This window comes from Patella vulgata, chromosome 3, assembly GCF_932274485.2.
Source record: "Patella vulgata chromosome 3, xgPatVulg1.2, whole genome shotgun sequence".
In the NCBI taxonomy this organism is placed as follows: domain Eukaryota; kingdom Metazoa; phylum Mollusca; class Gastropoda; family Patellidae; genus Patella; species Patella vulgata.
In genome coordinates, this window is record NC_065881.2 from 46,834,048 (window position 1) to 46,855,155 (window position 21,108).

Here is a 21,108-nt window from a genome sequence, read left to right on the forward strand (position 1 = left end):
TTCCTGTCAAAATAATGTTATACTTGTAAAAGGGATGGTAAAGTTATAGTCTAGTTACAAGATACTTAATAACTTATATTTAACCCATGATGAAGTGTTCCTGTGCTTTCAGATGTCTAGGAAGATTGTTATTCAGTTTAGTGCACAATTAGTTCTTAAAACAAATCCATACAACTATTTTATATACATGTATTCTTCCGACTGCCAATTTACGCCAGAGTTAAAATCTCAGAGACAGAATTAATAAAGAGTGTATGCTATTCTGTGTAATATGGCAATTCAGAAATTATATTACAGATTAAAGGCACATAATGCCACATACTGTAGCTGACATATATAGACGTGTACATGTGTCTCGATTTTAATGTGGACACTGATGTTAATTTGTCATAAAGCACATCAGAATATTAGAATAACTACCTCAACAAAAATGGACTGGCTTGTATGTAAAATCACAAAATTATTATTACTTTATTTGTCCAAGGCACTTAAAAATGGAAGCATGAATTCAATCTATATCAATGTAGCTTTTGATTGGCCCTTTGGAATTTGTTTATTTGAATGATTTTTAACCCAAAGTACTTTAATAATTGTGCTTTTGATTATGAATGGTCTTCTTAATCTCTATATTAAAAGGCGTATGGCTCTATTTCTTTTAACTTTGAAATGAACAAAAATGGTTCTAACAGCACATATAAAAGGACAATATTTGTGTCAGTCATTATCACATATGTGATAGAACTCGTTAAACACGTTCCAAATATAATTTTAACACAGAGATCATTGCTATGATAGATGCGTAATCAAGGTTTCAACTAACGGAAGTGACGAACGCAAAAGGAAATCAAGAGTTATCCTTCTATATAACTGACTGAAGTGACGAGTGATAACAGAAACACAGGCTAGTTTCTGCTCACTAATAATTCCTTCGAAGACCAAAAGTTGTTATATCAGACTGTGAGAGGATATCTGACAATTCAAAACAGAAATAAACTGTCACTAGAAAAGAGAAAACGAAAAAATATGGAAAAAGTCCGTGCAGTACCATGTTTTTATTAAGTATAGAATGAATAAAAATATGGTAATGTACGGACTATTTCTTCTTTTTTTTGTGTGTTCTCTTATCTAGTAACATTCAATTACTTTTTATACGCCCACATTGAAATGTGGTTGTATATTGTCGCCCCCGTCTGTCCCGCCGTCTGTCCGGCGTCCACAAGCAATTGAAATGTGGTTGTATATTGTTGTCGCCCCCGTCCGTGCGGCCGGCGTCCACAAGCAACGGTTTTCTGATAATTACATAATGAGTTGTTACTCTTAATCAGATTTTAATGTATGTTGACTGCCCGGACGATATAGCTGCTGTGGATGTATGTTTCGTTGCCTGGCAACCTATCTTTAGAATTGTCAGATATCCTCTTGAGCACAGTCTCACATAACAACTTTTGGTCTTCGAAGAAATCATTAGCAGAAATTCACCCGTGTATCTGTTTTCACTCGTCACTTGAGTCAGTTATATTGAAGGGTAACTTGTGTTTTCCTTTTGTGTTCGTCACTTCCTTTAATGCAATATGAATGCATGTAAGTGATTGAAATGCAATTTTTGAAAAAAATATTGTAATTTCTAATCAATTATGTTCGATAAAATACATATTCGTAAACAGTTCAAATTAAACGGCAGTCGTTTACGCCTACTTAGTGAATTCTACACATTTTTTAAAATTATTATTTTGTCATTTGTGAATCTGTCTTTACTAATTACTTCCACATTGTTTTTATTTGTTCATTACAAAATGGCACCCGCAACCATAGGGTACACCGCTCGTGTACTGATTATAAAATGTTAATTGTGTCTTAAATATTAGATATTAGCATTCTATAGTTTCATGGCAAGATAAGAACATCAGTATTGATTGAAATTGATCAATATTGAATTCTAATTCATGTTTTTAATTATGGAAAATATTGAATTAGAGACTTAACTCCTTTAAGCACTTTTTTTTGCACTTTAGGGTTTTAATGAATTGGAATTCAAAAATGAAGGAAATCTACAAATCAGAGAGTTAGGCAGAAACACATGAACCATGTAGATATAAGAGTACATGCACATTGTTTAAAGAGTTCTGAATATTGGCATCTTTCTCAAATAGTGATATTGATAGTACAGTTTGCTAAATTTTTGTCATTTCTACCTGTCAAGACTAATAGTAATAATCTGGATATGCAAAACATCTTGAAATACATAGTAAAACAGTGGCGGTTCTAATAAACAGATGGGTACATGTACATATTGTAGTGTAATGATGTTCGGTAGTGATATGGCTATTAATTATAGATATGTTAAACAGATCTCTTATGTTCAGGTAGCTGTATTGTATTATAATGGCACCTGTTAAAAACAGGTTGTACAAGGTGTACATTATCACACAAGTTATTCCTCACATTTAAAAACCACAGATGGTACTCAGGTGGGGTACAAGCAGGCATTGTAGTGTTACAATTTTCTGCTTAATGCCCTTGATTTTCAGCACCTGTACATGTAAATACTCTTTGAGAGTTTGATGCCATCTGCAAGTCTCCCAAATAACAAGCATGGAACATATAAAACTCAAGGATTGTGTTCTGCCTGCAAATTGTCTACAGTTACAACAATGTGATAGGTGGTCTGGTAATTATTGGAATTAAACTGCACAAGGCACAAATAGTATTAATTATTACAGACTTATGTATTGAACATAAAAATAGAGTTATAGTAATACATGTATATTATTTTCTGTGTTTTTTTTCTATTGAATCGTTAGAAAATGGATTTCATCATCAATCTCCTTACATTATAAAATGTCTTGAACATACACACAAGTGTACGTTCGTTTTTGTTACAATTAAAGTATAGGTTTATAATTGTTTTAGTTTATTGTCCCCCGCCTTTCGAAGAAAGCAGGGGACTATTAAAATGGGTTCGTCCGTCTGTCTGTCCGTCTGTCTGTCCGTCTGTCTGTCTGTCCGTCTGTCCGTCCGTCTGTCTGTCCGTCACACTTTTTGGGACACAATAACTCTCTTCCTAATTGAGCTAGAATGTTCAAACTTGGTGTATGTGTTTATTAGGTCAATGCCTTGATGGAGTTCGAAGATGAGCATTTTCCGCTTAGGGTAAGCAGAGATAAGCAATTTGATTGGTTGATGCTTTGGGACACGATAACTCTCTTCCTAATTGGGCTAGAATGTTCAAACTTGGTGTATGTGTTGATTAGGTCAATGCCTTGATGGAGTTCGAAGATGAGCATTTTCCGCTTAGGGTAAGCAGAGATAAGCAATTTGATTGGTTGATGCTTTGGGACACGATAACTTTTAATTGAGCTAGAATGTTCAAACTTGGTGTATGTGTTTATTAGGTCAATGCCTTGATGGAGTTCGAAGATGAGCATTTTCCGCTTAGGGTAAGCAGAGATAAGCAATTTGATTGGTTGATACTTTGGGGCACGATAACTCTCTTCCTAATTGAGCTAGAATGTTCAAACTTGGTGTATGTGTTGATTAGGTCAATGCCTTGATGGAGTTCGAAGATGAGCATTTTCCGCTTAGGGTAAGCAGAGATAAGCAATTTGATTGGTTGATGCTTTGGGACACGATAACTTTAGTTCTAATTAAGTGAGATTGATGAAACTTGGTGTATAGTTTCATTACAGTAATACCTTGACTAAGTTTGATAATGAGCATTTTCTGCTCAGGGTAAGCAGAGCGATACGCAATTTGATTGGTCGAGACTTTGGAAAACAATAACTCTCCTACTTTGATTGTCCCCCGCCTTTCGAAGAAAGCAGGGAACTATTAAAATGGGTTCGTCCGTCTGTCTGTTTGTCTGTCTGTCCGTTCCGCTTATTTGTGATAAATTTATATGTGTCCTCTAATTATTTTCATATTTCGGCGGGGGACATCAGCCTCACTGTTGGCTTGTTTAATATGATATAAGTATAATTTTTTTTAGCTCATTTGTTATTTGATAATATAACCTGTCTGGATGAAATAACCAGGATAATTGAGATGATTAAAGCGTTAATAAAAGTCTAACTAATTGGCTTAATGCAGATTATGGAGATATATTCGCCTTACGTAAGAAAAAGTCAAGCCTATCAAAGTATTAACAAATTTATATGATTAAATTAATGAAAGGGAAGGTAAATCTGATAACATGATGTAGTAAATCCTTCTTTGAACACCTGAACTAATCTCTACAGAAATATATTATAACGTTGTCCTTAAGTTCCTGATAAAAGGATGAATATATGATTATCTTTTGACATTTACATCTTACTCTTAGACTATTCTCACATACATGTAAATTATTCAATGGTTATTTGTAGATAAGAAGATAAATTGATTTTATTCCTTATTTGAAATTTATTGTTTTATTTTAAGAATTATAATGTTTGCTGATCATGTTTTAGAGTATATTTGGTATGCTTCAGGTTACTTGTACAATAGTGTTATCTGGAGAATAACTAATTGGCACTTGACATGAATTTATTTTAGTAGAGAGGTCATTCAATTTTTCAAAAATAAGTTAAGCCTGCTTTTTAAAAAAAAAACAACGTCCTGTTTGTCAACACATGTGATTTTCATTTCTATTGGCTTAAATTATGAAAATTTACAAATTTGTATTTTCAAAAAAAAAAGCAAAACAAAAGAACAACATCGAAAGTTGTGAGCCAGGTAAAATGAAGACAATGTTAAAATCTGGCAGGTAATGTGTGAGAAGACACAGCTGTTCATATTGACATAGACATTTTGTTTGGTTTGTACAGTCAGTAAAATCTCGCCACTCAACAATGTCTTTCCATCTCTTCAATACCATTGAGCTTTTGTCTTTTAACACTTCTATGACAAGTAAAGAAAAGCAAACCTTGCATCTAACTTTATTATCTTTGTTTGAATTACAAATATTTTCACACTTTAAACAATTTAAGTGAAAATTCTTGAAAATTTGCAAAAGTAGCTATGAAATGACACCTACATGTAGGTTCTAGATTATCAATACATTTAAATTTACGGTATATACATGTATGTATGTTCAGCAGTTAGCATTACTCTTAAAGTGCAATTTTATAGATTTACTTTTATACGCCCACATTTTCATGTTGTCGTATATTGTCGTCGCACCGTACCGTCCGTCCACAATTGTTTGTTAACACTCTACAGGTCACAATTTTTATCTGATTTCAATGAAACTTTAAATATGTATCGGACTGTAACTTCATGGATTATGGCCCCTGATTGTATGAAAAATCATATCTTTAGATTGTGAACACTGTAGAGATCACAATTTTTATCCGATTTGGTTTAAACTTGAATTGTGTGTTTATAACTCACAGATCTTGGTTCCTTTCGATATTCGCGCATATCGGACCATAACTTCCTGAATTATGGCATCTGATTGTACGGAAAATCTCGTTTTTATCCGATTTTAAAAAAAAACGTTTTAGTATGTCACCGTTACACCCTAATGATGGCTGAGTTCAAATTTCGTGAAAATCGGACCAAAACTGCCAGGAAATCAAAATGAAACTGCTCGAAAAAATGGCCGCTCTTTGTACGCAAATTGTGTATAAGTATGTAATACAAAGGTTATGGGCCCTCTAGAGGTCACAATTTTTATTCGATTTTGATGAAACTTAAAGCATATCTTTATATTCCAAAAATCTTAGTCCCGTTTGATATTTGTGCATTTTGAACGATAACTTTTTGGATTATTATCCTGATTGTACAAAAAATTGTTTTTGTTTTTAGCTTGTTCTCTATCCATCTCTTGCAAAATGTGGACGTATCCTGCCTGGCAGATGCTGGTTTTTTATTATAATGTGAATAAATTTTACACATTATTTGATAAAATAGTTACACCAAAAGACGATTATTTTGCTTATTAAATTAGAAAAAGGATTAATGTCATACATGTAGCAAAGATTTAAGGCATTCTACATACATGTACAATAAAACTAAACTCTCTCTGACCTTTGAAAGTTTATAACAAGGTGTTGGACTGTAAAGAAAAGGTGTTAACTATGTATTAACAAGATAAAGTAAGTGTGATAAGTACTTACTACTTATCCTTTATAATATGTTAGCTTTATTTCTACCCAGTTACAGGTTAATAAATTTAATATAAGAAAAAAAAGCTGACAAAGACCTTTCCATTTCACAAATCTCACACATGGCGGGTTTGTTTGTTGGCGTGTTTTGCGAATTTTTTACCAGAGTTTTACCTCGGTCCACAAAAAAGAGACATACCAGTCGCCTCCCTCATCCGATTTCCAAATCATTTTAGTCTAAATCTTGACAATCATATAATCAAACTATTTGGTACTAACCCATACTTAAATTAAACCCTTTGGGCGCCATGTTGAATTACACTGTATTAAACATTCAAAAACCTCACTACATGCACATCATGGAATCAACAAGAAATCTAAACTTGGGCACTCCAACCCTATTTTCACTTTGCTTAAAAATATATAGCAATGTGGAATAACACTAAATATTAGGCTCAAATAAAATCTAGGCCAAACATACGTAAGTATTTATGTACATGTAATATTTAGTTTAAGACTTCACAATAACTGTTTTCCCTTGCATATCACGATGCTGAAACACAACGACAGTATATTCTAATATGTGGAAAACAATAAATGATGAAAAGCAGATGATGACATTATTGTAAATAGGAAAAAAAATTATAGGCTGCAAACATGGACTTCAAAGATTTCTGTCTTGTTGTTGCAGGAAGAAATTCAATAAAAAAAACCCCTAAAACAACTTCTGAAATTAGATAGTGTGTAGGTTAATACTAATCAGGTTTGTTATGTTTATGGCTGCAATGAAAACTTTTCATTTAACTGAAATGATCTGCGGAAGACCAACAAGTAATTTGGTCCGGAACAAGCAACTAACGAAAACAAGAGTATTGGTGGAGTTAATCTGAAGTTTGATTATGTTGGAGAAATAATTATGATTAATGGCGCTATAAAATGGTGCTGATGGAACAAGATGGCTGTAACAGGCTATCAATGAGTATTGGATAGTTGTGTTCGTTATTGCGCTAATCTTATAGTAGTAGATGAGCCGTCAGTAAAAGTGAGTAGATTTTACAAAATTAGATTTATAGATGAGAATGCTGGGAGTCTGTCTCCCACTTATCCTATAACGGCTCCCTGCGGAGTCGTCTAATTACGCGCGGGACTACAATAGCACAATTAGGCGCATCACAGAAACATCACCTCACATCTTACTACACAGTAACGGCCTATCGTCCGCAATAATAGCAAGACCTTTCCATTTTCATTTATTAGTGTCAATTTGTTTCTCCGCTTTCATTGATCGGTTTGCCTGTGTTTCAGTTGATTAAACTACCCATAAAACACTAATTGAATTGTGTGCCTGATAACTGACGAGAGGTATATTAAGTGCAGTTGAGCATGCACCATTTTATTTTTTATAATCAACTGGTTACATGAAGTTACACGATTATCTGAGATCAGGATACAAACTTAATGAAAGTCGAATTAGAAATGATCAATCTTTTATTTATCGTTTTTGTCAAATTGATTGTGGTAAGATAATTCCTAGTATTCTGGGTAATTTTTGTCTTTTACAATCTGATTATAATACAGATCTATATCTCGTTTTGTTTTTTATATTTTTGATGGCCTACACCACGTGAAGATCTGACAAGTTGTACTCGAATGTTGTATCAGTTGTCATATGAGTGGCTTTTGACCATATGACGTCAGATATTGATTAATCAATCAGCGTTGGCGTTTCTAGTGGTTTACCCACAGTTCCATGCATGGTTCGCCAAGAAGTCGCCTTAGCAGACTGTTTCATTAGCTTATCCCTCACTTCAAGCAAAACGCCGGTAATATAACAACTCTTCCTGATCCTAGTGTAGTAAAAACAAGTAAAACAAAATTTTGAATTATAAAAAACAAAACGAAAATAGGATCTGTGTATTAATCAGATTGTGTCTTTTAAAGATTTAAAACAAAAAAATTGCTTTGGTGCTAACTAGTGTGGCTGTGCCAAATATAGAGAACTTTACTACATAGAGCCAAAAAATTTCATTGATATGAGAGAGAGAGAGGGGGACACCTTTCTTATTAAATATCTTAACTGAAAGGAGTAGGCCTATGGTTGCAATATCATTGTCATATTATTTCCTTAGATGGTAATAGGCATACATGCAGCTGAATGATCAACGGTGAATTTAGCCAGACATTATTAGTTTCATGAAGCAAACACGATAATTTATTACATTAATACTAGAAATTTGTTACCTTCTGTATCTATAGAAAATCTGAGGACTGGCCTACTAGGAGAAAAGTATTCCAATAGGTCTGCTGAACTTATGAAAGGGACATTTAAGTTTTAACTGTCAATTTTGGTGCTATTAATTTCTAATGGATTTATTTAAGCTTGGAATCTAAGATAAATACATTTTTATGAAAGGAAAGTAGCATATTTGACAGCAACTTACACGTTCCGTAATCAAAACCATTTCAGCATAAGTTGGGAATGATGTCTTCAGTAGCACAGTTGGTGCAGAAAAGTAGGAGGTTAAACTCCATTTCATTCATTCAATCATTTTGGAATATGTTGGTATAGAACTCATTCATCAGAAAAGGGAAAACCCCAAAATTTAATATGTCTATATAAGCTTACTCCTACATGTACATTTAGGCGATAGATGGGAGGTCTGATTCAAATTTTGCATGAAATCTAACACACCTGATGCAAATGAACAGTAAAATAAAATCTCATTCTTTTTGAAATAAACAGACTTCTTGATGGGCAGATTTCTGTAATGTTATTCAGGTAGATGCCATTTATTGTGATAATCTTTATGAAGGGGCTTGTAATTAATTTGATAAAGCAAACCAGAAGCAACATTTTAGTTTCATTTTGAAGATAAAATAGTTCATGTGAATTCTGCTAAATTTATTTAACCATTATTCATTAAAAACATTCAGTCTTAGATGTACTTACATATATACTTCAAATTATCACACAATTTTAAAACCATTTAACCAGATGGCTCAATTTTTATCAGCATATCTTAATGGAAAGAAAATAGGATCTGGTATAAATGTTGGATTAATAACTAAATGGTACTAGAAACTAGGATTGGTCTTCTTACAACCATTAAAATATTTATTTAAACTTTCTTGCTGTTTAGGTATCGGAGATTTTTTCTTACAATGACAGAATGTACTAAAAATATTTAAATTGCAGACTCGTTGGTTAGTCATGCTAGTTAATATTGATGTAGAAATAGTGGCCACTATTTTCATAAATTTTGTCTTTTAATTGAACTATGTTGATGGTTATGACAATGTGTAAGCCTGCTGTATTATATTGGTCATGGCGACAGAAAACTGTTGAGGTTCCATAACTGGGAAAAGAAGCAACCCTGGCATCCTTGAGATATCTCCATATGAAAAGCTTGTAATTAATAAATAAAGTCTGCAAAGCTATAACCTGGCATTTTAATGTCCTAAATGGATATTGAATCATTGAAAAGTTCAATCCCTTTTCAATAATTGTCACCTGCCTTTTCGAAGAAACCAGGGGACTATTAAAATGGGTTCGTCTGCCTGTCAGTCGATCTGTCTGTCCGTCCTTCTCTCTATGTCCACCTGTCTGTCCGTCACACTTTTTGGGACACAATAACTCTCCTAATTGAGCTAGAATGTTCAAACTTGGTGTAGGTGTTTATTAGGTCAATGCCTTAATGGAGTTCGAAGATGAGCATTTTCTGATTAGAGTAATCAGAGATAAGCAATTTGATTAGTTGATGCTTTTTGACACGATAACTTTAGTTCTAATTAAGTGAGAGTGATGAAACTTGATGTATAGTTTCATTACAGCAATACCGTGACTAAGTTAGATAATAAGCATTTTCTGCTCAGGGTAAGCAGAGCGATAAGCAATTTGATTGGTCGAGACTTTGGAACGCAATAACTCTCATTCTAATTGAACTAGAACGTTCAAACTTGGTGTAGGTGTTTATTAGGTCAATACCTTGATAGAGTCTGAAGATGAGCATTTTCTGTTGAGGTTAAGCAGAGATAAGCAATTGGATTGGTTGATGCTTTGGGACACGATGACTTTAGTTCTAAATAAGTGAGAGTGATGAAATTTGGTGTATAGTTCGATAATGAGCATTTTCTGCTCAGGGTAAGCAGAGCGATAAGCAATTTGATTGACCGAGACTTTGGAACACAATAACTCTCATTCTAATTGAGCTAGAATCTTCACACTTGGTGTAGATGTTGATTAGGTAAATGACTTGATGTATTTCGAAGATGAGAACTTTCTGCTTAGTGTAAGCAGAGATAAGCAATTTGATTGGTTGATGCTTTGGGACACGATAACTTTAGTTGTAATTAAGTATCTTGACTAAGTTCGATAATGAACATTTTCTGCTCAGGGTAAGCAGAGCGATAAGCAATTTGATTGGTTGAAACTTTGGAACACAATAACTCTCCTTTCAATTGAGGTAGAATGTTCAAACTTGGTGTCGGTGTTCATTAGGTGAATGCCTTGATGGAGTTCGGTGATAAACATTGTCTGCTTAGTGCTTACGGTAAGTAGAGATAAGCAATCTGATTGGTTGATGCTTTGGGGCACGATAACTTTGGTTAAATAAGTGACAGTGATGAAACTCCGAGTATAGATTCATTATATCATTACCTTGACTAAGTTCGATGGTGAGAATTTTCTAATTAGGCTAAGGAGCGATAAGCAATTTGATTGGTCAAGACTTTGGAACATAACAACTTTGCTTATAATTGAGGTAGAATGTTTAAACTTGATGTAGATGTTCATTAGGTGAATGTCTTGACTGAATTCAATGATTAACATTACGAGCTAGAGCTAATCAATTTCATTGGTTGATGCCTTGGGACAAGAGAACTTTGATTCTATCTGATATAGAGTGATGAAACTTAGTGTATAGTCGAAGGATAATCAGTTTGATTGCTTGATACTTTTGAAAAAAAAAAAAAAAATATGCGATTAATTAATGTGTCATCTATTGATTTTGGCTTGGGACATCAGCCTCACTGTTGGCTTGTTTAACACAATGGCAGCCGAATGATATCCTTTTGATTATCCTATGAATTTAAGGATAGTTAATCTAGGCCGAAATATCCACTGGATGAAACATCCTAGGCTGAAATGTCCAGTGGATGAAACGTCTGTTTATCCTTATTTATACTTAATAGAAATTGCCATGTAACCAATATTCAGTATTAGATTCAATTTGTTAAATGATACCAACCTATTTTATTTAAATCACTTTTCTAGATGTTTTAAATACAGTGATTATTGGATCAGTGTGTTGGTAAATTTATTACATTAACTAGGGTTGACAAGACATTATTGAAATCTACTACTCCACCATGATATCTTCTAGCGCCTGGGGGGCTTCTTATTTAAAACCTAGTGATTAGTTTTCACATTCGGCAAGAAATTTGTTGTTGTAAAACATAATGGCGAGATTTGTAGTCGATTAAGGGTTAATTGTTTTGAGATTGGTGAGTAAAGACTTGTATCGATTTGTCTGATGCTAGGTAGTTATCACTATCAAGTTGTAGGCTATTGTAGCTTCCAGGGATAGCTGACACCGTAATTGAATCATCACTCAAAGTATTATGAGAGGATCTCAAATGCCAAATATTCAACTTGATATTGATCCCAATTAGATGCAATAAAGATTTCTCATAGCCTTCCTTTATTCTTCAATTTTTACAATGTTAATGTATTTTGGGTTGATTTATTTGATTTTGACAAACTGAGAAATTAGAAAATTTATTCGGTTCAGAATTAGTTCACATCTTTTGTGTTTTGTTTTTGAAGGCTTCCCATAAACTGTCAACGAGTCAATAGGTTCATATGTCTGGTCTTTCTCTCCAGTTCATTTGCATCTCAGCAGGCATTTCATATTTTAATTGTAACAATAGACCTTTTAGTTGTTAGTATGCATGAACTGAGTATTAGCTGAAGACCTACTACCAGTTTGAAGTGTCAAGTCTCACTGAGTTAACTGATTGTGTTAGAGAGAAAGCAGTCGATTGGATCATAATTAATGTGGAAATCTGTCTGTGACATCTATATAATCAGTTTTAGAGTTTATGTATTCAGGATACTTTGAGTGATTGTTTTCGTGGTGTTAGATATTAATGAGAGCGTCAAATTCTTGTTCTGTGAATATATTTATTATACAATAGGTACATTGACATACATATCCCTCAAGATTTTGTAGCTGTCAACGTTGTCTACAGAATACATTCATCTTTTTACCAGTATTATTACTATTATAATACATAAACTGTTAGACTTGAATGATAAATCAAGGCATTGAATTGGAAATAGGGAAGCAAACAATCTTAAGTAAAATTCACAATGTGTTTTTCTTAAGTGAATTTTTTGATAATGAAAATTCTGATTTATATAGATTTGAGCATGACTTTATTGATGACCAGAAAGGATGATCAACCAAGAACAAAGCTATAAAATAGAAAAGTTTCTTTTAGAAAAGTTTAAGATAATTAGGCAATGTTTTTTAATTCAAATTTCAGGAATGAATGATGGAGGACCCTGGAACCCCAATAGTCAACCCACTCCTGCAGGTTATGAATCTAGGGTAAGAACAATTTACTAGACTTTAAAAAAAACCCAAAAAAAACCTGAAATAACTTGTTCTGTAAGTTTTATTTTAATTTTAGTTTGATTGACATACAGTATCTGTTTCATTAACTGGCTGTTGGAAATTTTTATTCATTAAGATTTCCCAACACAATTGGTTTCTCTATACCATTCCATCAATTTTTATACGCCCACATTGAAATGTGGTCGGATATTGTTGTCGCCCCCGTCTGTCGCTCTAGAGGCTAAAGTTAATATTTAAGTGACTTTAAATTTATACACAGTGTTTAAGGTCATGAGATGGAGAAGTCTATTGATTTTCAGCGATTTCTGATAATAAATTACTGCCAGAGTTATGGCCCTTAATCACTTCAAAAAATCTTGTGGATGCTCTAGAGGTCAAAGTTAATATCCGATTGACTTTAAATTTATACACAGTGTTTAAGGTCATGAGACGAAAAAGCCTATTTATTTTCGATAATTACTGCAAGAGTTATGGCCCTTGATCACGTTAAAAGAACTTGTGAGGCTCTATCATCCGATTGACTTCAGATTGATACACAGAGTTTAAGGTCTTGAGACGAACAAATATATTGATTTTCAATGAATTTTGATAACTTGAACAGCTAAATCCATGATATTAAATGTTTCATATACATGTACTAAACGTTAGCATGGGCCAGAACTTTACAAAAACCAAACAAATTCTAATGATTTTCTGATAATTACTTAATGAGTTTTTACTCTTAATCAGCCCAGATGATTTAGCTGCTGTGGGCGTATGTTTCGTTGCCTGTCAACCTATCTTTTTTATTTGTGAAGATGTTTAGCAAGATTGCTATTTTTCCTATTCTCTTTGATTAGTATCTGGATTTAGCTCCAATTGAGAGTCCATGAAAAGAATAAAAAATATTATATTAGAATATAAATATTGTTACTGATTTTTGGGTATGCATTATGTCAGTTGGGGCCTGTTAACTACAGATGTATCATAAGTAGACTGTATTCGCTATGATATAACCCCGATGAGAACACTCCATGAAACCTATATAGTGAACTATGATATAGTAGAGACCTCTATATGTTTAATTTGAAAAATCCTTTGTCTTTATAGCTTTATGAAAATGCACCATATAATGGACAGAGTCGGGGAGATGAAATGCATCCTTTTAATATGAATAATAATGATAATATGCCACCTTTAATGAGTAAGTATATATACATGTAAATAGAAAAGTAGATTAGAATGCTTTTACCCTAGTATGGTATATGAATTGGCAAATTTTGTAAACTTTATTTGTACATATTATATATCTCATATCTACGCTACTTTTCAGAAATAAAATAATCTTGATCAGAATGAATCATCGAAAAAAAAAAAAGATATTAAATGTCATAAAATGAAAAGGAAATGAATATTTATTTTTACTTTTACAGATAAAAATACTGAAATGACTTATGGAAAACCACCGGTAAGATGTATGAATGTGAAGAAAAGTAATGTAAAAGCAAATAATTACTGCCATTGGTTTCTGCATTTGATACAAATATAACTTTTATGTCAGAAGCTTGATCTTATTTATTCCACTAACATTAAGAAAAACTAGAATGACCCTTATTACTAAAACAACTAGCATTTACAGATACTCTGTGAATTTTGTTAATTTGCTAAGTAGCATTTCAAATTTATAGTGCTTGAATAGATTTTGAAAACGGTATAGGCCTATTCATATGTCATTTGTTTTGCTTGAGGCCATTTTGATATTAAATTGTATTGTAACTAAAGGATGAATTTCACCAAATCTGCTATATGCTGTCATTTTTGACTTATTTAAGATGGGCTCAGGTGTCACAGTTAACGGTGAATTTACAAATCTGTCCTCAGGCTATAAGACATAATGAAACAAAGATATAGCATTCTGATCATAGAGCCATTTCTTGCTTCACGGTTTCCGCTTGAAGACGCAGGTGTAGAACAGACACAGAAGTATCTTCTAATTGTCACTTTGGCTAATCAGCGAGTTTCAAAACTTAGTTAAAAACTTGATGAAGTGAAATTTTCTTGAAGTGATTCCTTTGAGAGTAATTACTGTCAAAGGTGTATTTTGGCATACGTCTTGGACAGAATGACAAAGCAGACGACAGGAAGATGCTGTTACTCTTGTTTCCTATTCTAACCCCGTTGGGGCTTATTTGACGAATTCAAACAAATTAGTTAGTCTACGGTAGTCTACATTTTGACATTGTGATTTACTTGTGTTTGTTTAGAAAGATATATTGTTAAAATCGGTTCAGGTGTAAATGGTTTGGAATGATGAATGTAATATCCCTCCAACTTTTTTGGATAATGGCTTTCCAATGTTTCTATTAATTTACTTTTTACCTCATTATTTAAACGTGGTGTATGGTACTGATATTAGACAAGGGAATGATTAAATCTCTTGATAAAATGAATTACTTGTTAGGCTGTCAGTAGTTGGTTGAAGTGGAAAACATGTATGTCTACTAGAGTTGTTTCCCTTTAAACATTAAAGCCCATAAGCTCCTGCATTTTTATTCATGCCTGATTTTGTTTTGAGCTATTATTATGAGATTAAAGTTAAATAGTTTTCAAATTCAGGGTTTTAATTTATCTATTACCAAAGATTAATTACATGTAAAAAGATTTATTCTACAACTAGAAATTTAATCTTAATATTAATAATATCGGTAGAATTGTAGTGATTTAATCTTGGTATAAATGATTGTTGATTTGACCACTTTTCTCATCATGAGATTTATCATGGAGACAAGAAGTGTTATCCTGATGCTTCTCTTCATAATGAAAATTTATAATAACTGAAAATATTCGTTAAATTTTGTATGGTATTTTTTGTTCTTGAGATTCATTGTGGCACAATAGCTCTACTTCTAATTAAAGTGGATGTTCAGACTTCGGGTAGTTGTTCATTTGGCAAATGCCTCGATTGAGTTAGATGATTAGGTTAAGCAAAGATAAGCTATTTGAGACTTTTTCGACATAATTACTCTCCTTCAGTTCTGTTAACACTTTCTAAGATGACGTCACATTTTGACAAACGAGTCAAGATTTACCCTTATAATTTAGTATGTCATACACTTGCTGACGAAGGCTCTATTTTAATAAAACTTCATTAGTGTCCTTATGAGTGATGGCATTGGCATAGTTTATTTTATGAAACAATTTCAATTATGCCTATCACAGGAACTCGCATAAATTAGAAAAATTTTGATAGCATTAGAAAATATATGTATGACAGTACATCAAAGACATAATTAGTGCCAGATTAATTCACAAAGTTGAAAATCATTGTAAGGACTGTTTGTCTATCATATTGTATAATAGGCCTAACTCTATGATAAAAAACCAAGGTTATAAGCCATCAATTTTAGACTACCAAATTTGAAATGTAAAATAAAATAAAATTCTGCTATAAATAGTAATATGAACTTCTTTAAAAAAGTAGTAGGATATTTAAATATTTTATGACACTATAGAGAAATATCCTCTCAAAAATTAAGGATAAATCTGTTAATTAAAATTCTTGGAAATATCCATTTGTTGCAGAGTTGATTCCTTAGTCAAAATCATAATACTAGTATCCAAATTTTAAATCGTCTGGACAATTATTATCCTGTGCCAAACCAAGTTAGGGAGTGATATTAAAATGGACTTCTTCTGTCCCGATTTTGTTTCCGATCGGAGCTCAATATTTCAGGCTATCTTCGAAACTTTGTACACATGTCAATTTATTGCATTCAAAAACTGGTTATTCTTTGTGAATAACACAAAGATTGTCAATCCATGTGTCTTCAAAAACATGTTCAGAGGTGCAGGATTTTGATGACTGTGTCTTCTTCCATTGTTTACTGTTATATTAGCTTGCTATAAATCATAATATTAATGTGTAGTTATATACCACAGAATAGAAGAGATGTGGCAATATAATTGTGTTATTGGGAAACACGGTTTTTATTATAAAAAGACAATTCAAAATGAAATAAAAAAAATTCTGCAGACATCCAATTCATCACTTGCCTTCTAATGTGAATCCAACTCACAATACAACACTTCCAGCTTTGTGTTATTCAGATATTGTATATTAATAAGTTAATAAAAAAAACAGATACCATTGGCATTTCTATTATTTCACAAGATTAATATTTTGGGGCCTCAAGAATGTACTTTCATTGGTTTTTATATACCCACATTTTCATGTCGATGTATATTGGCATCACCCCTGCCTGGATGTCCGTCCGTCCGTCTACATGTCACAATTTTTATGCGATTTTGACATAACTTGAAATATAGGTTTATATCCCAAAGATCTTGGTTCCGTTCAATATTGTCATGTATTATCGCTTTTAGATTGTGGACCCTCTAGAGGTCACAATTTTTATTCGATTTTAAAAACCATTCCGATGTTTTTAGCTTGTGGACCCTCAAGAGGTTACAATTTTTATCCGATTTTAAAAAGCATTCAAATGTATTACTGTTACACCTTAATGACAGTTGAGTTCGAATTTCGTGAAAATCGGACTGAAACTGCCCGACAAAATGGCTGCTCCTTGTGCGCAAATAGTGTAAAAGTATGTAGTACCAAGGTTGTGGATAATCTAATGAAACTTAAAATGTATGTTTATATCCTAAAGATTTCGGTTCCTTTCGATGTAATTTCACTGATTATATCCCCTGATTGTACGAAAAATCACGTTTTTGGATTGTGGTCCCTGTAGAGGTCACAATTTTTATCTGATTTTAAGAAGCGTTTAAATGTATGACTGTTACACCCTAATGATGGTTGAAATTGTATATTGTGAAAATAGGATGGAAACTGCCAAACAAAATGACCGCTCCTAGTATGCAAATAGAGTAAAAGGACCGAATGTAATATCAAGGTTGTGGATCCTCTAGAGATCACAGTTTTTATCCTATTTTGATGAAACTTAAAAATATGTGATTATATCCTAAAGATCTCTGTTCCTTTCAATATTTGCGCATATGGGACCGTAACTTCCTGGATTATGGCCCATGATTGTATGAAAAATCACGTTTTTAGCGTGTGGACGCTCTAGAGGTCACATCACAGTTTTGTAAATAGTGTAAAAGTATGTAATATCGGACTGAAACTTAATCGATTATGACCTTTGATTGTACAAAAAATCACGTTTTTAACTTGTGGACCCTCTGGAGGGTCACAATTTTTATCTGATGTAAAAATAAAACCGTTTAAATATATCAACGTTACGGTACACCATAATGACGGTTGATTTTGAATTTCGTGAAAATCGGATCGAAACTGTCTACTCGCTGGCTACCCATGTTTTATATTTGGTTTGTTCTCTGTCCATCTCTTGCAAAATGTGCGTGTACCTTGCACGGCAACCACTTATTTATTTAACCAGACTCTCAAATTGGCTGACGAATTTATTTTCTTTTCATTGTTATATGCAAACCTATTTGAATGCAACGTATCAAACTGTTTTTCAGTCATTATTTTCTTTATTTCACTGATGAACTGAACAAAGCTCGACTTCCCATGCCAATGTCAAAAATCACTCTAATAAAAATGCTCTCCCATTTTGGACTTTGTGATGGATTTCGTAAATAATAAAAAAAAAGTTATATGATACTAATTTCTTTCATTCACAAGCCACAGGTATTTGAGAGTTCAAGATTAAAATCGAGACTTCATAGGGACTTTTGATTATTTGTGAACGATTTAGAATAATTATTGAAATTATATGGTATGATTTTAAACTGCTGTAAGGTGTTAAAAAAACAAAACAACCCAAACTCCTCAATCAAGATTCAGGGGCTCATTTTCTGAACTGAAATGAAAAAATCTGACCTGAAAAATAGAATTTAAATAAAAAATGATTATCCTCTTGCGATGTAAGTTCCAGGATATGTCCCAATCAAACGATTGAGAATTAATGGTTTTAGTGAACAGAATGACAAATGACTTTTGGCCCTTTTGCTGACTTCTAAATAAAGTTTCAAAACAATTCTTTTTTTTAGATATGATCAAATTCTAATTTGAATTACAGCCATTCTGATATTGCTTTAAAAAAAACAAAAAACATTGTAATTATCTTGAAAATATAATCCATTGCCTTGTTTGTATTATAGTCCCACCCATAAACAAAATTTGAAATTGCAAATTATTAGTTTCAGTATGGTTAAAATGACTGAATATTTTTATAAACAAAAACTGCAAATAAATAGTGAAAAAAATTTGGATCTAACCATGTAGTTATTTTGATATTTACTCAACATGATTTAATAGTTGGTACGCAAATGTTACTCATTAAAATGGAACAATGGCGGTGAAGGAAACCGACCTTTTCACCTTGAAATAACAGTCATACTTTTTGTGTGAAAAATTTAAAGGTAACGTAACTATATCAATCCGTAGAGAATTGCATTTCTTTGAAAGTGGTGGAGAACTGTTTGTAGTTGTCAATAACGAGATCCAGACTACATCTTTCTACTCTTTATTGAGCAAAGAGTTCTTGCCAAACTATTTCTTGACAACGGATCTGACATTTTGCTTGCACGTTTTCTTGCTCTAACATCTTCTGTGTTGTGGGAGGCGGTGGGAATTATTTAACATAGAAAGTTTAGACCATGTTTGCTATATATTAAGTTAAACAACTCACACTTGTGTTCAGCTGCTATTTTGTTTCAACTCCAAATGTTGAGTTTACAGGCCTGGTTCAATATTTGATATCCAGTTTTAGACATTAAAAAATAAACTAAAATAATTATCTACATTTGTTCATTTTCATCAGTTTTATTCAGTACAAACAAAAAATAGAAATTTTATGAAATGATGTTTAACAGCAGCCATTGTTAAGATTGAAATGTAATTGTGTGGACAAGAAGGGCAGTTTCTGGAATCACTCATATAAATTAGATGATTTTTTTTATCTGAAATGCTATATTTTTCAAAAATGTGTAACTTGCCGCATTAGAATGTTAATAATAACCGCACATTGGTGTTTATTACTCATTGTATGTTTATATAGGATAGGTAGATGTTAAACTTGTACCAGTTGATGTAATAAGATGTGGAGGAATAGTTGATATAAAAAGATTGCATATGGCTACCATATGATGATGTATTGTCCCTCCCTGTATTATGAAAAGCCCAAGCCATGATAGAAACCATGTGTATTATATTTGCTCAGCGGAATGGGGGATATAATTTCAATTTTTTGTCAGTAGGGGAGAATTCTTTTCCACAAGTTAAGCTTATTGACATGTGTTGGACTATGTTTTGGAAATGTTAAATACACATTGCATTTTACATATGGTAACCATATGAAATAAGCTGTTGGGAGGGATGGAAGAAGAAAGGATTATTGCAAGAAGCAAATAAAAATGTCGATTTGAATTTTTTTGAGGGAACAGATAATTTATAAACTAATGACGAGATATTACATAATAAAAACATGATCGAAAAATATATCACACATCCACAAAATTTCTATTTGTTTTTGTCATAAGAAATATAATATTATCCTTTTGTAGAACATATGGTTTTGATATTTATGCAAGGCAAAAGTTTTCATCAAACAACAACCCTTTGTTTTATGATATATAGATAATTGACATTAAATAATGTTTTTTAAGTAATAAAATGGTAATTATGTTTTCAGGGTATGATAAATAGTAATGTACCTATGTCACCAGAATCCTTGCCGACCACAGGTAAGAGTACATAATATGATACACTGATTAAAATCATAAGTTTAACATTTCTTTACAAATCTGCATCAACATATTAAAATCTATTGTAGGAAGCATACTACTCTCTTAGAAGAAAATGTAATATTTCGTTGGCATTTTACAAATTTTTATTGACTGGGTTTTTAAAGGGAAAAAAAGGATATTGTAGAAATGAAAAAAATAAAAGCAGTAATGATATTTGATTTGAAGCTAAAACTAATGAGATTTAATGTGAAATGCGATCTGTGTTTTACCATAATTCATCTTCTGCTGTCAATGTACTTTACAGTTTTTAATGCAGGAGCCAAATTAATTCTACATTACAAGTCAGAATTTGACTAGTGTTATAAATCATAAACGAACACTTTAGATTTCTCTGATAATGTATTAATGTGATAGATGCTGTTGACATTTAAAGTAATTATGAATCTTTTTTTTTTTTTAAAGAAATTTTACTTTGTAAGTGTATTATTTTTGCTGATAATTATTAATTATTCAAATTTTAGGAAGTCGAGGTGGTGGGAAGTATACTCCCCCAGAAGCTGGTGGGGGGCGACGGAAAGTGGGACCGGTAAGTCTAGGCAGAAAACTATTTTCTTATTTCTTGAATATTAAATCTGGCATCATCAGTTTTTAATATTTTCTCAATATTTAGTCTT

At 32.5% G+C, this 21,108-nt stretch overlaps 1 protein-coding gene across 7 annotated transcripts in view; it reads left to right on the top strand.

Annotated features, from left to right (window-relative positions):
- The window catches only part of LOC126814521 (transcription factor 12), a 92,085-nt gene that overhangs the window by 31,517 nt on the left and 39,460 nt on the right, over window positions 1–21,108 (top strand). For all 7 annotated transcript variants that reach the window (XM_050539691.1, XM_050539693.1, XM_050539694.1 and 4 more), the window contains 5 exons: window positions 12,630–12,694; window positions 13,811–13,904; window positions 14,134–14,168; window positions 20,380–20,431; window positions 20,956–21,020. In XM_050539691.1, the coding sequence (XP_050395648.1) occupies window positions 12,630–12,694; window positions 13,811–13,904; window positions 14,134–14,168; window positions 20,380–20,431; window positions 20,956–21,020 (311 nt within the window). The remainder of the gene's footprint in view (window positions 1–12,629; window positions 12,695–13,810; window positions 13,905–14,133; window positions 14,169–20,379; window positions 20,432–20,955; window positions 21,021–21,108) is intronic.